The sequence below is a fragment of the Saccopteryx bilineata genome, chromosome 2, assembly GCF_036850765.1.
Source record: "Saccopteryx bilineata isolate mSacBil1 chromosome 2, mSacBil1_pri_phased_curated, whole genome shotgun sequence".
NCBI lineage: Eukaryota > Metazoa > Chordata > Mammalia > Chiroptera > Emballonuridae > Saccopteryx > Saccopteryx bilineata.
In genome coordinates, this window is record NC_089491.1 from 230467807 (window position 1) to 230488549 (window position 20743).

The window sequence follows — 20743 nt, forward strand, 5'->3', positions numbered from 1 at the left end:
ATCTTGACCGACTTTCCATTCCAGAAATATGTAAAATCTATTAGGAATGAATTATTAGTAATAGAATATTTTTGCTCATGTTTACTATTCTTAGTTTTGTCTCTGGCAATACCATGTTTTTCCCCCAAAATAAGACAGTGTTTTATATTAATTTTTGCTCCTAAAGACGCACTAGGTCTTATTTTCAGGGGATGTCTTATTTTTCCATGAACAAGATTTCACATTTATTGTTTTTTTTTTTGTTGTTTGGTTTTTTTGGTGGAATAACAAAAGGGTTTTTTTTGTGTTTTTTTTAAAGGTTATTTTTTTCTTTTAACTTTATTTATTCATTCTGGAGAGAAGAGAGAGAGGGAGAGAGAAAGGGGGAGGAGCAGGAAGCATCAACTCCCATACGTGCCTTGACCAGGCAAGCCCAGGGCATCGAACCAGCGACCTCAGTGTTCCAGGCCAGCACTTTTATCCCACTGCGCCACCACAGGCCAGGCAACAAAAGGTTTTATTGAGTACAGCACATCTTGCCCGGCAAGGTTCCCTGGCCCTGAAGAAAGAAAGATGGAGGAGATGGAGGCCAGGGAAGTCGCCACATTTATTGTTGAACAGAAAATCAACATTTATTAATCTACTGTAGTCATGTCATCAACATAACCAGATCAGTGGGAGAGGATGGATTAATAGATAGTGTTGGGACATTGGTTAACTCTGCATAACCAGCCAAATTCTGAATTCCATCAAGAATTTCTTGTGACTCTATTTCCATGTATAATAATCTACCCTGTTTCCCTGAAAATAAGACAGTGTCTTATATTAATTTTTGCTCCTAAAGACGCGCTAGGTCTTATTTTCAGGGTATGTCTTATATAATATTTCTAAACTTGAAAAAAATTGCATTGAGTCTTATATTCGGGGGATGTCTTCTTTTCAGGGAAACAGGGTATTACCTTTCTAAGCCAACATCCCCTTATTATTTTTTTTTTTTTATAATTTTATTTATTCATTTTATTTATTTTTTAAGCTTTTTTTATTTATTCATTAGAGAGAGAGAGAGAGAGAAGGGGGGAGGAGCAGGAAGCATCAACTCCCCATATGTGCCTTGACTAGGCAAGCCCAGGGTTTTGAACCGGCAACCTCAGCGTTTCCAGGTTGACGCTTTATCCACTGCGTCACCACAGGCCAGGCCCCCTTATTATTTTTAATTTCAGTTATAAGTAGAAGATCTTGTCGAAAGGACTGTGAGGGAATGGTGTGCTCGGGTGAAGTCTGTACTATGTACAGTCAGCCTGAGTGGTCACTGGTTTCCCTGGTTGTACGTGTGCACCACACACGGGCCCATTCAGGGCTGCTCTATTAGAGCAGGCCCAGTTTTTTGTTTTTTGGGTTTTTTTGTATTTTTCTGCAGCTAGAAACGGGGAGAGACAGTCAGACAGACATGCGCCCAACCGGGATCCACCCGGCACGCCCACCAGGGGCGAAGCTCTGCCCACCAGGGGGCGATGCTCTGCCCCTCTGGGGCATCGCTCTGCTGCGACCAGAGCCACTCTAGCGCCTGGGGCAGAGGCCAAGGAGCCATCCCCAGCACCCGGGCCATCTTCGCTCCAGTGGAGCCTTGGCTGCGGGAGGGGAAGAGAGAGACAGAAAGGAAGGGGGGGGAGGGGGGGGAGAAGCAAATGGGCGCTTCTCCTATGTGCCCTGGCCGGGAATTGAACCCGGGTCCCCTGCACGCCAGGCCGACGCTCTACCGCTGAGCCAACCGGCTAGGGCCAGGCCCAGTTTTCAGTACAGTGTTTGTCTTACTACAGCCAGCAGTATTGACATTTTCCCTTGACACCTTGCACAAATTATATCTCCTTATGCTTACATGTGTTATAAGGCCAAAGTCCAGGACTCTGCTCTGGGCCTTCCTTAGTAGTTCATATTCAAGGTATTCCCTCTGCATAGTTTCTCTCCCTCTCACCTTCACCATCTACCTGTCCTTGAGTAGCACATTTAGGTTGGACTCATTTGCTTTGGGCATCAGAAGGCTCAAAGTCACTAACAACTTCAGGATAGAAAACTAACTTTAGAGCAGCAGCTTGGCCACCTTGTAGCTCACGTGGCATTTTCTTGGCTCAGAGTCATGGCATGGAGAATGGGTGGAGGGCAGAGGGCAGAGTGGGAAAAAAGCAGCGGAGGCAGAGCCTGGAGCCACCAGGGGAGGGGAGTGTGGATGATGGGGGGAAGGGAGGTCAGGGCTGTCCTGGTAGAAGGTGAAGGGATTGCAACTGGGTTTACTTGCCCCCCCCCCCCAGATTCCTTAGATTGAGAGAGAAAACTTTTCTTTCTAATTAGAAGTTCATGCAGGTGCATTGATCAGAAACCAAGCATATTTGCTAAATTTAATCAGCAGGAATAATTCATTTATCTTTTCTTCGTTAAGAGTAACTTTAGGTCATAGACCAGGGGTCAGGAATCTATGGCTCGTGAGCCAGATGTGGCTCTTTTGATGGCTGCATCTGGCTTGCAGACAAATCATTAATAAAAAAAAATGTTAAAAATATAAAACATTCTCATGTATTACAATCCATTCATTTCCTACTGCTCATGTTCATGGTTGCGGGTAGCTGGAGCCAATCACAGCTGTCCTCCGGGACAACACCAAATTTTTATTGGATAATGCATAACATACACGGCTCGTTGTATGGCTCTCATGGAATTACATTTTAAAATATGTGGCATTCATGGCTCTCTCAGCCAAAAAGATTCCCGACCCCTGTCATAGACTAAAGGAATTTATCCAGCAGTTCATCCAGATTTATCCAAAGGTGGAGCATATTTAGAGAATGCACTGAAGGAGTAGATCCAATTAGAGGCAGGTTGAACACAGGGAGGCTGACATACCAAAGGGGAGTTTGCTCATTTTATATTTTCTACAGTTTTGCTAATGACTGGCATTCTTGAGCCTCACTTTGCATAGAAAAATGAGAGCTTTAAGAATTCATATTCATTACACATACCCTTGCAGCTTAGCAGGAATATTTCTGGGTTGCAGCCAGTCACTTTTGTAGCTGGACAGTGGCAGATACCTTCACAAAAGCCTGGTCGTTTTACTTAGCTGGAGAGTGGATGCTGCTGCCATTCAAGTCATTTATGCATTTAAATAGAATTAAAACAGCCACACGTTCACAGCAAAGAGAGCTTGAAACTGACAGTGGAGGAAGCAACTGCCTGAATGAACACATAAGCTCCCACACTTTCGTAATAGGGACAAGCAAGTCTGCTGTCCATTGGCTGTGACATGGGACACTGCATTGTCTGGATACAGTGGGTCAGTACATTTGAGCTTTGCCTCAGATTAGTGTAGGTAACAACAAAGTAAGGGGCCTTAAGGTCTATTTTTTAAATAATTAATGGTCATTGGATTTCCTGTTATTCTAGTAGTAATGTCAGCACATGTCCACATCCCAGCATGCTGTCTCAAGTGGGTAAGAAGAGATGGGGTGTGGCTGGTTACCACCGCAGCATGTAACCAGCATCTGGTCTGTTTCTCCAGCAGTCTGTGTCCCAGAGAGCGGGGAGTAGGGACTGCTGCCCTAGCGGTGTTGCCGGATATTATTGATATTAACCACCCCAAGCTTCAAGAAAATGCTGTGACTTTTTTATACCTTCAAGGCACTGAGAGCACTTAGGAAAGATTTTCCTCCTTAATGCAGTTAGGAGGGTTGTAAAACTCAGAGCCACACTTCAATTTATAGAAAATCCACTTTTGTGAGGCACCTTGTTATCTGAAAATGCCAAATAGGAAGTTTTTCTGCACCACGTTGTTTTCCTTGGTGGTAGGGGTTCCTTGGAGAGACCCAAAGGAGGCTGTCAGCTGGCAGGGGCGGGAGTAGGGGCTCTGCTTCCCGCTTCCTCAGCAACGCATTCTGTGTGTGTGTTTGAATAAAACTTTTTGCTCTGTAAAGTTGGAACCAAGTCCCATCTTCTACCAGAATGCTCAAAGTATTTGGAGTATTGGAAAATAGGCATGCATTAAAACTGTAGCCACTTGCCTGACCTGTGGTGGCGCAGTGGATAAAGCGTCGACCTGGAAATGCTGAGGTCGCCGGTTCGAAACCCTGGGCTTGCCTGGTCAAGGCACATGGGAGTTGATGCTTCCAGCTCCTCCTCCCTGTCTCTCTCTCCTCTCTCTCTCTCTCTCTCCTCTCTAAAATGAATAAAAAAAAAGAAAAATAAATAAATAAAACTTAAAAAAAACAAACAAAACTGTAGCCACCCTGTCTATACTTAAATGAATTAAAATAGAGCCTTGTAAAAGTCAAGCCTTAAACGTAGAGCTTTATAAAGTGGGCTGTGGATATGTGTGTGAAATCCTATTTGGAAAAGCTAAGTTATAAATACATTGTCTAACAAGACCACAGAAATGGGGCACACAGACAAAAAACATATGCTTCTTTTCTATGGACCGTAGGTCACATGCCCAAGGATCTCATTATAGCCCTATCTTCTCATGCCTAGCTTAGTAAATGTAAATGAATTGACTTATTTTTGGTTCTTTTTAATTTAATAGCATTAAATTAATGTTCTAGGAGTACTGTTTAAAAAATTACACTATGGGTCCCTGGCCGCATGACTCGGTTGGTTGGAATATCATCCCAACACATGCAAGGTCGTATAGGTTCAGTCCTCAGTCAGGGCACGTACAGTAGGCAACCAATGAATGCATGAATAAGTGGAACAAGTTATTGTTTCTCCCTCCCTCCCTCCCTCCCTCCCTCCCTCCCTCCCTCTCTCTCTCTCTCTCTCAAATCAATAAAAAAAAAAAACAAAAAAACACAACACTGCTCTGTCAGCTAATGGAGTTCTCTCTTCCCGCAGGAATCAGTCTTTGCATCTACATCTCAAGCACTATGGTGTGAACTGTGATGATTGGTTATTGCGCCTCATGTGTGGGGGAGTAGAAATCAGAACCATTTATGCCGCTCACAAACAGGCAAAGGCTTGTCTCATTTCTAGACTCAGCTGTGAACGGGCTGGGACCAGGTTTAATGTCCGGGGAACAAATGATGATGGTCACGTCGCTAACTTTGTAGAAACAGAACAGGTATATAGTGTTTCGTATTTCTAATTCATGTATGAGTGGGAGGCACAGAAATAACAGATTTATATTTGATTCAGAGCTCATTTTTGACATCTGTAATGTCATTTTATGGTTATTCTCAGCTACTTATTGGCATTCAGAAAAGCTACCCTCAAACAAATTTACATAGCTATGGCTTTTCAAATAAACAGCAAGATTTTCACTAATCCCATGGCATGTCAGTGGCTATGTTTTGGTACTGATTAAACATCCTCATTTATAGAGTTAGACAATTAAGAAAAGTATTTTGTTTTGTTGTGAAATTAATTCAATTCCAATTCTTACATGGAGATATATGTACCATCTAAAATGAAAAGTTAATGATATTTTTGGCTGTGAAACTATATAATTGTAAATTCAGTCTGTGCCTCCAGACTCAGTTCATCAAATTAAATAAAATAAAAAAACCTAGATTGACTAGGTTGCTGATTTGATCCCGTCACGGCAAATACAGGAGCAGCTTGATGTTCCTATCTCTTGGTCTCTCTCTCCTGGGCTCCCTCTAAAAAAAAAAAAAAAAGTGAAAATGGAAATGAATGTGTATAAAATACTGAGATTTTAAAGGAATTACTTTTTAAAAGTTTTGGTTCTTATGCTTATTTTTTAATAGTTTGCTGGTTAATTCAGAGTGGGAAAAGTAGGTTTACACTAGTGAGTACACAAAACAGTTTATTATTCTTGGATTATTATTTATTAATTATTGTATTAGTTTCTATATGTGACTGTAAACCTACTTTTGCTCCACTCTGAATACAGAGAAGAGTTATCACTGATTGAAAAACATCACACTTACTTTAGTGGCATCTTTTGGATATTTTGTATATGAGAGATGGGTCATAAGATATAACTAGTGTGCAGCAAATATCAGTAAATTGGTCTTCTAATATAGCGGTAGGAGCTTTGTCTATGGAAATATTTTACGTGCTGTTCTCCTCTGTAGGTCGTGTACTTAGATGACTCTGTTTCTTCCTTCATACAAATCCGGGGTTCTGTCCCATTGTTCTGGGAGCAACCAGGGCTGCAGGTATGCATTTGACACTTTTCTTTCCCTCTGGAAAATTACCATATTTTTTAAGTTTTCAGGATTGTTTATTAGTTCACTTGATAGTTCTATTATTCAGTCTAATAATATAAATATTAGCTAGATTCATAAATGAGGATCTAAATACAGAGCTCCTGGGATTTATCTTAGATATTTTTTCCTGTAAAGTTCTTTTAAATATCTATAGAAATTCAGCTGTTATGTTTAATATTAAATTTTTAATGTTTTCACAGTCCATTGATTTTGAGAGTGTTTCTGTATTTACTATCTCAATATCTTAGTATCTAACAGCTTAATCTCTAGGGGCAGAAAAATGGGGTAGTGAAAGCAGAGCTCCTGAAACCAGGCTTCTCGGTTTGGGTTTTTACTCCACTGACACTGCTGTACGTGATCTTGGGCAGGTGGTTTAATGTTCCAGTGTCTCAGCTATCCTGTCCATAAAGGGCATGACAACTATAGTAGTACCTACTGCATAGGGTGCTTGTAAGGATGAGATTGAGAGTGCTTAGACTACCAGGGGTCCCCAAACTTTTTACACAGGGGGCCAGTTCACTGTCCCTCAGACCGTTGGAGGGCCGCCACATACAGTGCTTCTCTCACTGACCACCAATGAAAGAGGTGCCCCTTCCAGAAGTGCGGCAGGGGGCCGGATAAATGGCCTCAGGGGGCTGCATGCGGTCGTGGGCCATAGTTTGGGGATACCTGGTAGCCTGTCATACGCGGTCAGCCCGGTGGAAGGCCTGCTGATGTCTGCTACTGAAGTCTTACTTTGTAAGGTGTCATCATCTGTCACCTTGCACATGTTCTCTGGCTTGCTTTCTGATTTATTTTTAGCTTGTAATCTTTAAAGTATAAGATTTTTATGTAAGATCATAATATTGGATTGCCCATAATACTGTGATTTTGCATTTTATTTTTATTCAAAAATCTTTGGTCTCAAAGTGTAAGTTATATTCATTTTAGGCATCTAGTATGTTCTGTCTAGTAAATTTTGTGCCTCAGTTTATAGTACTGAGAAAATAGGGAAAAATCTTGCCTCCTTTTAGTTTTTATAGCTAGATCTCTTACATTCTATATGGTTATTATGAAGAAAGATTGCAGCTCACTTAAACCTTTTCAATAATGCAGTTTATTCAACACAGGCTACGGCGAACAAGAATTAACACTTGTATTGCTGTGCTAAAATTCCTGAGTTCTTGTCAGGTCTGGTCTGACTTGTGTGGGTTTTATCTTTGGCGTATAGGGGTAACTTCAGTAGCTATGTCTCTCTCCAAGTCCCTCCTGGGGAATAATCCCATCCCTACGCCGTTCCTCTAGGCTTTCCTGACCAGGAAGGGTGTTTGGAATGTTTAAGAATTCCTAAAGCCGCCTGACCAGGCGGTGGCGCAGTGGATAGAGCATCGGACTGCAATGCAGAGGACCCGGGTTCGAGACCCTGAGCTCGCCAGCTTGAGCGCGGGCTCATCTGGTTTAAGGAAAAGCCCACCAACTTGAGTCCAGGGTCGCTGGCTCCAGCGAGGGGTTACTCAGTCTGCTGAAGGCCCGTGGTCAAGGCACATATGAGAAAGCAATCAATGAACAACTAAGGTGTTGCAACGGGCAATGAAAAACTAATGATTGATGCTTCTCATCTCTCTCCATTCCTGTCTGTCCCTGTCTATCCCTCTCTCTGACTCACTCTCTGTCTCTGTAAAAAATAAATAAATAAATAAAAAATTAAAAAAGAATTCCTAAAGCCCTGCTTCGATGCAAGGCGAATGCTTTTGCTTTAGAGACAGGCTAGTGTGAGAGATCCTGATGGCCTACTCACAGGCTTTCTGTTATACTGCTTTCTGAGAAGTTATTTTAATAAGAAGTTTAGACTTACAGTGTCTGATTATTCAGTAAGGCTAGATCAGGGGCCCCCAAACTATGGCCGGTGGGCGCCCCCGAGGCCATTTATCAGGCCCCCGCCGCACTTCTGGAAGGTGCACCTCTTTCATTGGTGGTCAGTGAGAGGAGCATAATTCCCATTGAAATACTGGTCAGTTTGTTGATTTAAATTTACTTGTTCTTTATTTTAAATATTGTATTTGTTCCCGTTTTGTTTTTTTTACTTTAAAATAAGATACATGCAGTGTGCATAGGGATTTGTTCATAGTTTTTTTTATAGTCCGGCCCTAACGGTCTGAGTGACAGTGAACTGGCCCCCTGTGTAAAAAGTTTGGGGACCCCTGGTCTAGATCCTGAGTCATTAGGGATCCTCCTTGGGTAGGACTTCCTTCCTCCTTCCTTCTGTGATCCTGAAATCCATCCTACCAGACCTGCCGCACTGGTAGTCTGGCTGCCTAATGCCATGTGACTATGGGCTGAAAATTACTGATTTTTAAATCATACCTTTCTTGATAGAGAGAGTAATTTTTGAGCTATCAAGAGAGTCCAGCAGTTGTGCTTAATGGCCACTGAGCTGGCCATTGTGTGATGGATTGGAGTGAGGATTAGATCAGTGTTTCTCAATTGTTTAGCTTAGTAGTTCTGAAAGTCAGCCTTTCTTTGGCTTAGTTTCTTGGGTATCTTCTATCATTTCCCCCACTACTCTAAAAGAGTATGTAATGGGTGGAAATATGTAATTGCTTTTAAAAACTAAAAAATAGATACTGATTTTTAAAAACAAAAATACCAAGTCCAAAAATAAATTTTGTCATGGAAGACAAACTGGATTTTTTACTTAGAGTAGATGTAAATGGTTATTAGTGTCCTATGTAGTCTTGGGACTGGAATTTATGTAGTAGATCTTTGAAGTTAGTGTTGCCCATGTCCCACCTCAGAAGCCATATACAGAAAATCCTTAGGCTCTTGTCTTGCCTGTTGCCTCCAATACTAATTCTCTTGAGGATTTTAAAAAAAAATTTTAATTAAAAAGATTTTAAAGAAATCATTTTAGGTCAATGTTTTTCAATTGCTTGTCCACAGAATGGTTGGCCAGAAATTTCGTGCTGGTCTGCAAAAGAGTTAACCATCCTGTGGTATGAAGATTATAAAACCAATGACCTTAGTCAAATTCGCTTATGCTCTGGGTGATTTCTGCCTAGTGATCCACGAAATAATTCTGTTTTCACTGGTCCCCAAATGTAAAAAGGTTGAAAACCACTGTCTTGCATGACTTCAAAATGCAAATCGATTTGTGGTCTCAACTTCACATCAACTGAAATAAAACCACTTAGAATGGGGCCAGGAGTCTGCGTTTTTAAGTAAGTTACCTTCCAGTCATATTTGAGAATGTCTGTTGTACAGGTTCCTACCCTAATGACATTGAAGCTGCCATCCTGAGCAGCCAGCAAGGCATTGCTGTGACACTGAGCCCCAGCATCCCTGTTCTTTTATTCTGACTCTCATGTCCCAGTTAAGGACTTCATTGTTTCTTCTGTATGATACAGACTTTAACTACTCCCTCCTAGCTCTTCTGCAGTTCTTTTCAGTGTTTTTCCTCTTACCTTTGATATATTATGCTCATCAAATCTAGGCAGCTATTGTTCATGGTCTGGCTTCCTCTACCTGTCCAACTCCATTCATTGCTGCTTTGTAACGGGAATCCTCTGCTCCCAAAGTTAAGGTTTGTTGTCCTTCAGTGGCCAATTCAGATCTCATTGAATGGATTCCAGTCACAGTTCCATTGATTCCTTCATTAAATCCTTACGTTCTTCCACTGTATATGATTCTATACTAGGCGTGTGGTCTTGTGCTGTGAGAAGTTCAGAGTCTGTAGTGATGCTCCAGGAAGAGCTTGCAGTCTGAGTAGTCAGGCTTTTTATGAGAAAAGCCATCAACGTGGATTAGTTTGAGGCATCATAAGAGTTGTTACAGGTGTTACGCAGGTGAGAGTGATGTTTTAATTGCTGGCAGTTTCACTTACGCTTTTTTTTTTTTTTTTTGTATTTTTCTGAAGCTGGAAACGGGGCGAGACAGTCAGACAGACTCCCGCATGCGCCCGACCGGGATCCACCCAGCACGCCCACCAGGAGGCGACGCTCTACCCACCAGGGGGCGATGCTCGGGACGTCGCTCTGTTGTGACCAGAGCCACTCTAGCGCCTGGGGCAGAGGCCAAGGAGCCATCCCCAGTGCCCGGGCCATCTTTGCTCCAATGGAGCCTCGGCTGCGAGAGGGGAAGAGAAAGACAGAGAGGAAGGAGAGGGGGAGGGGTGGAGAAGCAAATGGGCGCTTCTCCTGTGTGCCCTGGCTGGGAATCGAACCCGGGACTTCCTCACACCAGGCCGACGCTCTACCACTGAGCCAACCAGTTAGGGCCCACTTAACGCTTTTTTTTTTTTTATCTGAAGTTATTTAGCCTTTATCATTTATAGTATTACTCTGACATATTACATTATATCTTATATTAGTCTTAAAAGATGACCAATATCATGAGCTCATGAACTCTAAGCCTAGTGTAGTGTTTCACACTAAATTTTTGGTCAAATTGAAGTTTCAGAAATATGTGACCATGAAACAGTAATGTGGGGAAATGATGTTTCATATCACCCCATTAAATGGTTTTCTAAAAATATATTTGGTGCAACTTTTTTTTTCTTTCTTTTGTATCTTTCTGAAGTTCAAAACAGGGAGGCAGTCAGACTCTCGCATGCGCCTGACCAGGATCCACCCGGCACGCCCACCAAGGGGCAATGCTCTGCCCATCTAGGGCGTTGCTCTGTTGTGACCAGAGCCATTCTAGCGCGTGAGGCAGAGGCCATGGAGCCATCCTCAGCGCCCAGGCCAACTTTGCTCCAATGGAGCCTTGGCTGTGGGAGGGGAAGGAGAGGGGGAGGGGTGAAGAAGCAGATGGGCGCTTCTCCTGTGTGCCCTGGCCGGGAATCGAACCTGGGACTCCTGCATGCCAGGCCGATGCTCTACCACTGAGCCAACTGGCCAGGGCCACAACTTGTTTTTTAATTGGATAAATTTATGGTTATTTAGTCTTAAAACTCTGGAGTACTACTTTTATCACAATTGATGTAACAACTATTTAAATACAGAATTTTTTTCTTTAACATTGAGTAATGAAACCCAGCTACCTAACCAATATGTTGCTATAAGAGGGATATAACTCCATGTATGTCCATGGGGGAGCAGGTGTTGGGGACAATCTCAGCCTAAGTATCCGAAGAGCTGAGAACTTGTATCTTGTCACTTCTTGGCAGTTGGGAAGACTGCGCAAGATAAATAAATAAACAAAATGTTAAATCTTGACCTCTCACAGAATTATAGACAATCACCTGAGATTATGCCAAAGAAAAAGTATTGACGCCACTGAATTGTCTGCAGTATAAGGTGCTCAGTGTCATGGGCACACATCTTTCAAAGTTTGACATTTTATACCAACTATTAAGCAGTGTAAAATGAAATTGAATATAGATGTGACATTAGTCTAATCAGTTTCTTACTGAAAAAGCAGTAAGAGAATCTACTGGTTTATCAGGACAGTCATTAGATTGTCTTGCTTTCAGGACAGAAGGGAGAATGCTGAATGAATGATGATACTGTTAATTCAGTTTTGAGATTGGATGAGCATATTAGAGTTTTTTTTCTGGTTTTATTTGTCAAACTGCATAACAGATTTGTCAGCTGCCCTCCCATGTCCTCTTTAAAGTCACTTTGTTCATAGGTTAGCAAGAATGAATTTTGGGGAAGTTTGATCTGAGTCTTAAAAGGAAATGTTTAAAAATGAAGTTCAGGGAAATAATCTGGTCTGACTTTTCTGTTTCTTTTTGGGATCTGTTTTATCTCTCTCAGTTCTGCCTCATCTCTCTACCACTCTAACTATAAACTGTAACAAAACACAATAGGTAGATATTTTCCTTTTTATTTAATTCTTTTAACCCAAATTTCTGATTCTGCAAAACATGCTATAACTATAGTTGTGTGACTGCAAGATTGACTTTGGGGAGTCTATTTTCCCAGGAATGATATTTTTAATTCGTTAGATCTTTGGGTGAGGGAAAAGAGAATAAAGTATTCAGCATAACAAAGAAAAAATATGTAGACATTGCACTTGTAGGCAGCTTGGAAAAGTAGGAATTTAGGGATCTTTTTTGGAATTAATGATGTTGACCTAAAAGGACAAGTTATTTTACTTGGCTGTATATGTTTTTTCCCAAGTGGCACTAATATCTGTTGACTTGCACAGGACATGGAGTTTACAAGTGTTTCATAAAGGTCTAATAAGTTATAGCTCTTTTTTTATGAGGTTGCATTTTAAAAAACAAAAGGGAGGATGGCCCTGGCCGGTTGGCTCAGCGGTAGAGCGTCAGTCTAGCGTGTGGGGGACCCGGGTTTGATTCCCGGCCAGGGCACACAGGAGAAGCGCCCATTTGCTTCTCCACGCCTCCGCCACGCCTTCCTCTCTGTCTCTCTCTTCCCCTCCCGCAGCCAAGGCTCCATTGGAGCAAAGATGGCCCGGGCGCTGGGGATGGCTCTGTGGCCTCCGCCCCAGGCGCTAGAGTGGCTCTGGTCGCAACATGGCGACACCCAGGATGGGCAGAGCATCGCCCCCTGGTGGGCAGAGCATCGCCCCTGGTGGGCGTGCCGGGTGGATCCCGGTCGGGCGCATGCGGGAGACTGTCTGACTGTCTCTCCCTGTTTCCAGCTTCAGAAAATTTAAAAAAAAAAACAAAAACAAAAACAAAAGGGAGGAGAAATTCCTAGAACTTGTTTTTCTAAGAGAATATCATGAATGACAATTACCTGACTTACTGCTCTCTGTTCAGCAAATGAATTATTGTGTGTTGTAAACAATGACTTATCTTTTATATACATGCTGGCTTTAGGTATGACTAAATGTATTTTTCTTGTCCTAGGTGGGATCTCATCGTGTCCGTATGTCAAGGGGATTTGAAGCCAATGCACCTGCTTTTGACAGGTAAGACTGATTATTTTTACATAGTGCTCTAAGTTTTGTTATTATTAAGCAGTGAGGCTAGTTATAATTATATTTACTGATTCATTTTACCTTTTTTGGCTCTAAGTAAAATTTCTTCTGACTCCTAATTTAACCAGAAGACAGTGATTCCTAGTGGTATGGCTTTTGGCAGTGATAGCACTAGGTGTGTGGTCTGTTTTTCTCCAGGTGCCGTCTGGCATGGCAGCCACTAGCCACATATAGCTCTTGAACACTTGAAATTGACTAGTCTAAATTAGGATGTGCTGTAAGCATAAAGTATACATTGGATTTCAGTACTTAGTACAACAAAAAAAGAGTGAAAATTAATATTACCTTATTAATATTTATTTTCTATATTGATTATATGTTCAAATGCTACTTTAGCTGTGCTGGGTTAAATACTCACAGAGGATGTATGTGCTCACATGTGAGGTGTAGCCCTACGTGCTCTGCCCTCGTTGCCTGCCCAGACAAGTGGATGGCTTGTGTTCTCTGTGCTGGCCTAGTACCAGCCTTGCAGAGTGGAGAGGGAGCCAGCTGCCTCCAGCAGCTCCAGCATGGGTGGGAGCTTAGCATGGATAGTCAGAGAGGAAATTGATTAACTGAGATTTTACAAATTCAGAGTTTTGAGACCATGTGGAATGAATTTGTATTCAGTTTTGTCAGTTCTGTGAGATTAATAATGGATTTCTGTTTATTGAAAGTAAATTTTAGCATATCACTTGACATGTGCTTATTTTCTTTCTTTAATAGGCATTTTAGAACACTTAAGAATTTATATGGTAAACAAATAATAATAAATTTACTTGGATCTAAGGAAGGTGAACATATGCTAAGTAAGGCTTTCCAGGTAAGAATGGTATTTAAAAAATAATATAATAGAGTAATCAAGTCCTGGCCTGGTATCTCAGTTGGTTGGAGCATTATCCCAATAACCCAAAGGTTGCAGATTCAATCCCCAGTCAGGGCACATAAAACAATCAACCAGCCAGTGCATAAATAGGCACTCATGTCTCTCTCTCTCTCTCTCTCTCTCTCTCTCTCACTCTCTCTTTCTTAAATCAATAAATTAAAAAAAAATCTTGAAATGTAGTAATCAAATTCTTCCAGGAAGTAAATTACTTCCTAGAAAAAGGTTGGGTACTTGTAGGAACCATGAACTCTTTGGAGCTATTAGGAAACAGTTTAGCATAATGTTGCTGAACTTGGACTATGAAAACCTTTCAGGACAGTTAACACTATTTTCTAAAATGGGCTTATTATGTTGTGGGGAAGCGGAATACCCTCCTCCCCCCAAAACTGTTCATCAGTTTCTGGTAGAAAGATGCCAGGCGGTTTCTCCTTCCTCTGTTCATTGACTTGCCTACTTCCTAGAAACCAGTTGTTGTTTCAAACTTAGGAAATGGTGAAAAATGCATTGAAATACTTGTAAGAGTGTATGTTCTTGTACTGATGAGAGAAATATTTGAGAATTTCAAATAAAAATAAACCCAAAGAAAAGTCTGACTTCTAAATAAAAAACATTCTTCATAAACACTCATTGAATTAATAACTAATATAAATTATGATGTTACAGAGGGAAAGGGAGTGGGGTTGGAGAGTAGGGGGGATATATAGTGATAAAGGGAGACTTGACTTGGGATGATAAACACACAATGCAATGTACAGATGATATGTTGTAGAGTTGTACACCTGAAACCTATATAATTTTATTGACCAATGTTACCCCAGTAAATCCAGTAAAAATTAAAAAAAATAAAATTAAGAAATTAAATTAACTGTGTGTTGACTTTTAAAAATTAAAAGCATTTTAACAAATAAGTAAAAATAAATTATGTTATATAGTTATGAGCTTAAACAAAATAGTTGGAAAATATTTTCTTAAATTTAATCTAATGAACTCCAGAATTAATTATTTGGTTATAACCTTGTGAAATAAATATTGTTAATAAATAGATTATACTTTAGAGAATGACTTTTTTATGGTAAACTTTAAAAATATTTGTACATATTGAACAAAGATATAAAAAATGAATTTTATATCTTTTACAGGTTTTGCCTTAAAAACTAGGTTACTTTATTCTGAGATTTTATAATAGATATAGTTACTAAATTTGGATTGTAGAAAATTAAATGCTAGTGGTTGTGAATAGTTTTTCATTTTACAAACCAGATGAGAATATTATTTAAGTTCTCTGATAGTATATCACCAAACCTCTCAGGGATAGTATATGAGGTTTTAGGGAAAATATGCCATTACATATCTCAAGTAACTTTTTATTTTACTGCTAGTGTTAAAGAAAGCTTTGTATGATTAGTAGGATTTCAAGGAACCATGCTGAGATTTTAATTAAAATGTAAGTTTCCATTTATAACATACATTGATGGGATTATATTTATTAACATTTTGATGAATGTTTGCTTTTTTACTCTCAGAGTCATTTGAAAGCTTCTGAGCATGCTATTGATATCCAGATGGTGAATTTCGACTATCATCAAATGGTTAAGGGAGGAAAAGCAGAAAAATTACATAGTGTTCTTAAACCTCAAGTTCAGAAGTCTCTAGATTACGGATTTTTTCATTTCGATGGACAAGAAGTTCGAAGGTTTGACTGTTCTGTTTCTCTTTTCTTTAAATTGGAACTTTGCTATAATTTAAAAATTATTCTTACCATTGAAGTCTTAAAAAAATTTTAAGTCAAAGTTTATAATTAAATAAAGTATCTTCCTTTATTATACTTGATTTTAGGCCTGTTTTTCTCTGTTTAGAAATCAACAATAATCACAGCTTACATTGTTGGGTACATACCATATTTCCCTATGTATAAGACTCACTCTTTTCTGAAAAATTTGGGGACTAAAAACTGGGTATGTCTTATACAGTGGTTGTAGATTTTTTTACTTGCATTTCCCGCTTTTTTGCGCTTGTTTTTGCACTCATTGTTGAAGACAGTGATTTGTCATCAGGTACAGATGAGGATAAGCTAATGGATGGCAGTTTGATAGTGTTGAGGAGTTGCATGAATTATATGATGAGTAGAACTTGAATTCAATAACTTTATATACTACCTTTTTTTTTTTAATTTAGGGCCCCAAAATTAATGTGAGTCACATACATGGGAGTGTCTTATACATGGGGTAATACGGTACCGTGGAGCCAGTGTCCGTAGGTTTTGCATGTGTCAGTGACAACAATTACAGGGCTGGAGTCTGTGCTTATCCCCACTCATAGCCAGGAAATTGAGGCAAAGGTGTATCCTGCCCAAGTCACATGACTAGGGAGTGTTAGAGCTAGAATTCTTAAAAGTTCTTGACCTCTATATGGACAACTAAATGCAAATAGAAGTAAAAGATATTGCTTATTGTCTGTTTTAGTATAATTTAAATCTTTAATTTTTGTATGTGAAGTACAGTAGAAAAGTATTGAAAAATCGAAATTAAGAATATAAGTTGATATAAACTTTAGTAAACATTTTTTGTTCTTTTTTGTTTTTTTTTATTTTGAAGATTTTATTTATTGATTTTTAGAGAGAGGATAAAGCAAGAAAGGTGGGGGGAGGAGTAGGAAGCACCAACTCATAGTTGCTTCTCTTATGTGCCTTAACCAGGCAAGCCTGGGGTTTCAAACCGGCAACCTCAGTGTTCCAGGAAAATGCTTTATCCATTGCACCACCACAGGCCAGGCTTTGTTTTTTCAATGTACAAAATTTAGTATCGGTGCTATAGCAATGTTATAGGACAGTCAGTAAAGATAACAGATCTTAGTTTTTAAAATACATTCCTTAAATATTTGATAACTTTTATGTGCAAAGAACTATGGCGTTAAAAGTCTGAATGTATGTTTAGCTCTTAATTGCTGGCCTAATTAAAAACAAGTGGGTGTGGATGAGTAGGTAGATATGTGATAAGACTATAATGCAAAATTTTAACAGTTGTAAAATTTGATGGGTATATGAATATTCACTGTAAACTTGTTTCGTCTCTTGTATGTTTGAAAATTATAATAATAAAAAGTTGGGGAGAGAAAGTAGATGCTACCTTTTAATCACCTTAATTTGTCTCAGTTTGTTTTACTTTTGTTGTTTGTTTTTCAAATGAGCTGTTTCACTTGAGTGTATCTGTTACAGGTGCCAGGGTGGTACGGTCCGCACCAACTGCTTGGACTGTCTCGATAGAACAAACAGCGTGCAGGCATTCCTCGGCTTAGAGGTAACAGAGGGATTGAAGTGTGTACATGTGTCTGTGTCAGACGCCTCCTTCAGTGGTTTCTCGTAACTGTTTACGAAGTCAAGTTGTTTCCTTGTCATTTAAATGTTTCCTTTACCTGTTCTATATACTCTGTGTGTAGCTATTTCCCTCTATTATTTCTTAACTTTCTTTAAAAAAACAAAAGAACAAAAAACCTTACTGTTTATACTATTCCAATAATTGCTTCTTTTGCCTATCTTTTCGAAGAAGAAATATATGTATATGGCCTCATTCTCTGTATTCTTTTTTTTTTTTTTTTTTTTTTTTGTATTTTTCTGAAGTGAGAAATGGGGAGGCAGAGAGACAGACTTCTGCATGCGCCTGACAGGGATCCACCGGGCAAGCCCACTAGGGGTGATGCTCTGCCCATCTGGGGCGTTGCTGTGTTGCAACCGAAGCCATTCTAGTGCCTGAGGCAGAGGCCATAGAGCCATCCTCAGTGCCCGGGCCAACTTTGCTCCAATGGAGCCTTGGATGAAGGAGGGGAAGAGAGAGATAGAGAGAAAGGAGAGGGGGAAGGGTAGAGAAGCAGATGAGCGCTTCTCCTGTGTGCGCTTGCCAGAATTGAACCCAGGACATCCACATGCTGGGCCGATGCTCTACCGCTGAGCCAACCAGCCAGGGCTCTGTGTTGTATTTTAAAAGTTCCTTCGGAATTGGAGAGGGTATGTTTTCATATGTACAATCCTGTAGGATCATATTTTGACAGTCTGTAACCCAGTGCAGTTCATATGGCATTTTTAAATCATGGACATTTTCAAACCAGGACCATTGTTAATAAGAGTAAAAAGTGAGTGAAATTCGACTTCTCTAACAGTCTTTGTTGAAAAGGTTATTCTTTACCACTTGTCCTTCATATTCAGTCTCATGTAGACAGTATCAGCTGTTTGACAAGGGGAGCAGCGCTGAGCTTCCAGTTTCCTGACATGCAGCAGTTAGGGTCACAGGGCTACCGTGGGTCTTCCTTTAGTTCTATAGCAACACAGTCTAGCTCTCCAGTGCTATAAAAAACAGCAATAGGAAATAGCATGTTCTTATTTCCTCTAGTTAATGATCTTACATTTGATCAGAATATTGGTTAATTAGTTACTCTGCAGCTGAGGTTCCTTCTGTCTCAAAAATGAAACTATGGGCCCTGGCCAGTTGGCTCAGCGGTAGAGTGTCGGCCTGGCGTGTGGAGGACCTGGGTTCGATTCCCGGCCAGGGCACATAGGAGAGGCGCCCATTTGCTTCTCCACCCCCCACCTCCTTCCTCTCTGTCTCTCTCTTCCCCTCCCGCAGCCAAGGCTCCATTGGAGCAAAGATGGCCCGGGCGCTGGGGATGGCTCCTCGGCCTCTGCCCCAGGTGCTAGAGTGGCTCTGGTCTCAACAGAGCGACGCCCCGGAGGGGCAGAGCATCGCCCCTGGTGGGCGTGCCGGGTGGATGGGTGGATCCCGGTCGGGCGCATGCGGGAGTCTGTCTGCCTGTCTCTCCCCGTTTCCAGCTTCAGAAAAATACAAAAAAGAAAAAAAAAATTCAAAAAAAAAAAAAGAAACTATGGTCTGTAGAATTCTCTGCTTAAAAATAATGTCTTTTTCAAGTAACTAAATAAATTGTACTGTTTTGCCTTTTTTGAATTCTGTCATTGAGATTTATCATTATAATTTATTTAGAAAATATGACAGAGACAAGAAACATGAAAGCAGGCATGTGACCATTTGGATGGTGTTTATGGCATAACTCGGGTTTATTTCTAATTCTATTTTTATTTGGTTGAATACATTTAGTTACATTCTGAGAGTAAGTTTTGTTAAAATACCTGAAAGTCTTCATTAAAAGTAGAACAGGTTTTAGTTTTCAGAACCTGATTTGGCTGGTTATCTACTATTGGTAGGTGTGAGACTACTACTCCTTTGTATGGAAATTGGTTGAATGGTTACCAGGTTTACTGGTAAAGCAGGCAAAACAAAACCAGTAGTGAAAACCAGCTTTGCCCAGTTTCTTGAAGACAGACAGAGTGGTCTGAATGGGAAAGGGGTGCTGGGGCTTATTTGCTTCGTTATCCATGAGAGCAAAGAGCGCTGCTGTCAGTCCCTAGGCAGCCTTGCCCAGTTCATGGGCGCTTATATAATGTTAGCTTTTGCTCCCTCTAGAATTATAGGTAATCTCCATACTTATATAGAAGGTAAAATAAAACCCAAATAGGAAGAATTTAAGTAAAAATTCAATGCATGTAATATGACTGGATTCCAAATAAGAGAAACCAGATGTGAGGGCGATCTGGCTGCGACATCTGTCACCCCATTGATCGCCAGGGTTGATTCGGCTGATCTGGCTGGCTAGGCGGGTGTCCCCTTCCTCCCTCACCGCTCCATGTGCGTCCCTCCCGAAGCTGCGCGCTCGGTCGAAGAGGACGACCTTCCCCGCTAGAGGAGAGGACCGTTCTTCGGTCAAGGGTATACGAGTAGCTGCGCTCCCCTGCTAGAACCTCCAAACAAGTCTCAAATAAGAGAAACCAGCTAGATGAGGTTGTACATTGCTTTGACACTGCCAGATTTCAAGGCTAAAATTCATTTTGAGTAAAGAGCAGTACCTGTCTAAACTCTTGTATTGTTACCTTTGCAGAAAGTTTGTGGCCCAAAGATGCTTGCAGGCTGTGTTCCTCTTGGTTCTCTTTATACACGCTACCAAGATTAGTTTTTATTTTGGGACAACCCAAGAGCAGCTCTTTTTCCTTCATAATCTCTTGACCTTATTACCCAAACTTACAGAACCATATATAAAAATTAAAGAAACTTATTCAATCTATATATATTTGGTTAAACTAGGTAAATACTTTTTTCTGTTCTGCTGTATACTGTTGAATAATTAGTTCTTTTAGGTGGACAAGGTAAAGTAGTATAATTTATAGGGATAGTTTAATAAGATTAATTTTATCATTTGACCAGAAAGATATTCTTACTACAACAAGATAATATTAGGTTACTCATAGGTTTCATTCATGTGGCGTTTACTTTAAAATAGGAATGGTGGGAAACAATAGTTAGTCTAGTAAACTGTTAAGTTTTCAGAATCCAGTCCCACATAGTCCTTATAAGTACACATTTTTGGTTTACCTCTGGCTGTACTTAAAAAGTCACATCATAATTATGGTATTAGTATACTTATAAAAGTTTCTCTTTTGCTGTTTTAGATGCTAGCTAAACAGTTGGAAGCTCTCGGCTTAGCCGAAAAGCCTCAGTTGGTAACTCGCTTTCAAGAAGTTTTCCGGTCTATGTGGTCTGTGAATGGTGATTCCATCAGTAAGATCTATGCTGGGACTGGAGCTCTTGAAGGGAAGGCCAAGGTAAGTGCGGACCTCATAACAGAGGAGATCCTCTTTTCTTCTCAACAGAGGTTTTAAATGGTCTCTCTTTTTTTTTTTTTTTTAAATATTTTTTTTCTT

General features: G+C 40.4%; 1 protein-coding gene across 14 annotated transcripts in view; it reads left to right on the forward strand.

Annotated features, from left to right (window-relative positions):
• SYNJ1 (synaptojanin 1) overlaps window positions 1-20743 on the forward strand; it is an 89022-nt gene that overhangs the window by 26348 nt on the left and 41931 nt on the right. For all 14 annotated transcript variants that reach the window (XM_066259510.1, XM_066259516.1, XM_066259517.1 and 11 more), the window contains exons 5-11: window positions 4852-5077; window positions 6054-6137; window positions 12988-13049; window positions 13824-13920; window positions 15507-15676; window positions 17198-17279; window positions 20492-20644. In XM_066259510.1, the coding sequence (XP_066115607.1) occupies window positions 4852-5077; window positions 6054-6137; window positions 12988-13049; window positions 13824-13920; window positions 15507-15676; window positions 17198-17279; window positions 20492-20644 (874 nt within the window). The remainder of the gene's footprint in view (window positions 1-4851; window positions 5078-6053; window positions 6138-12987; window positions 13050-13823; window positions 13921-15506; window positions 15677-17197; window positions 17280-20491; window positions 20645-20743) is intronic.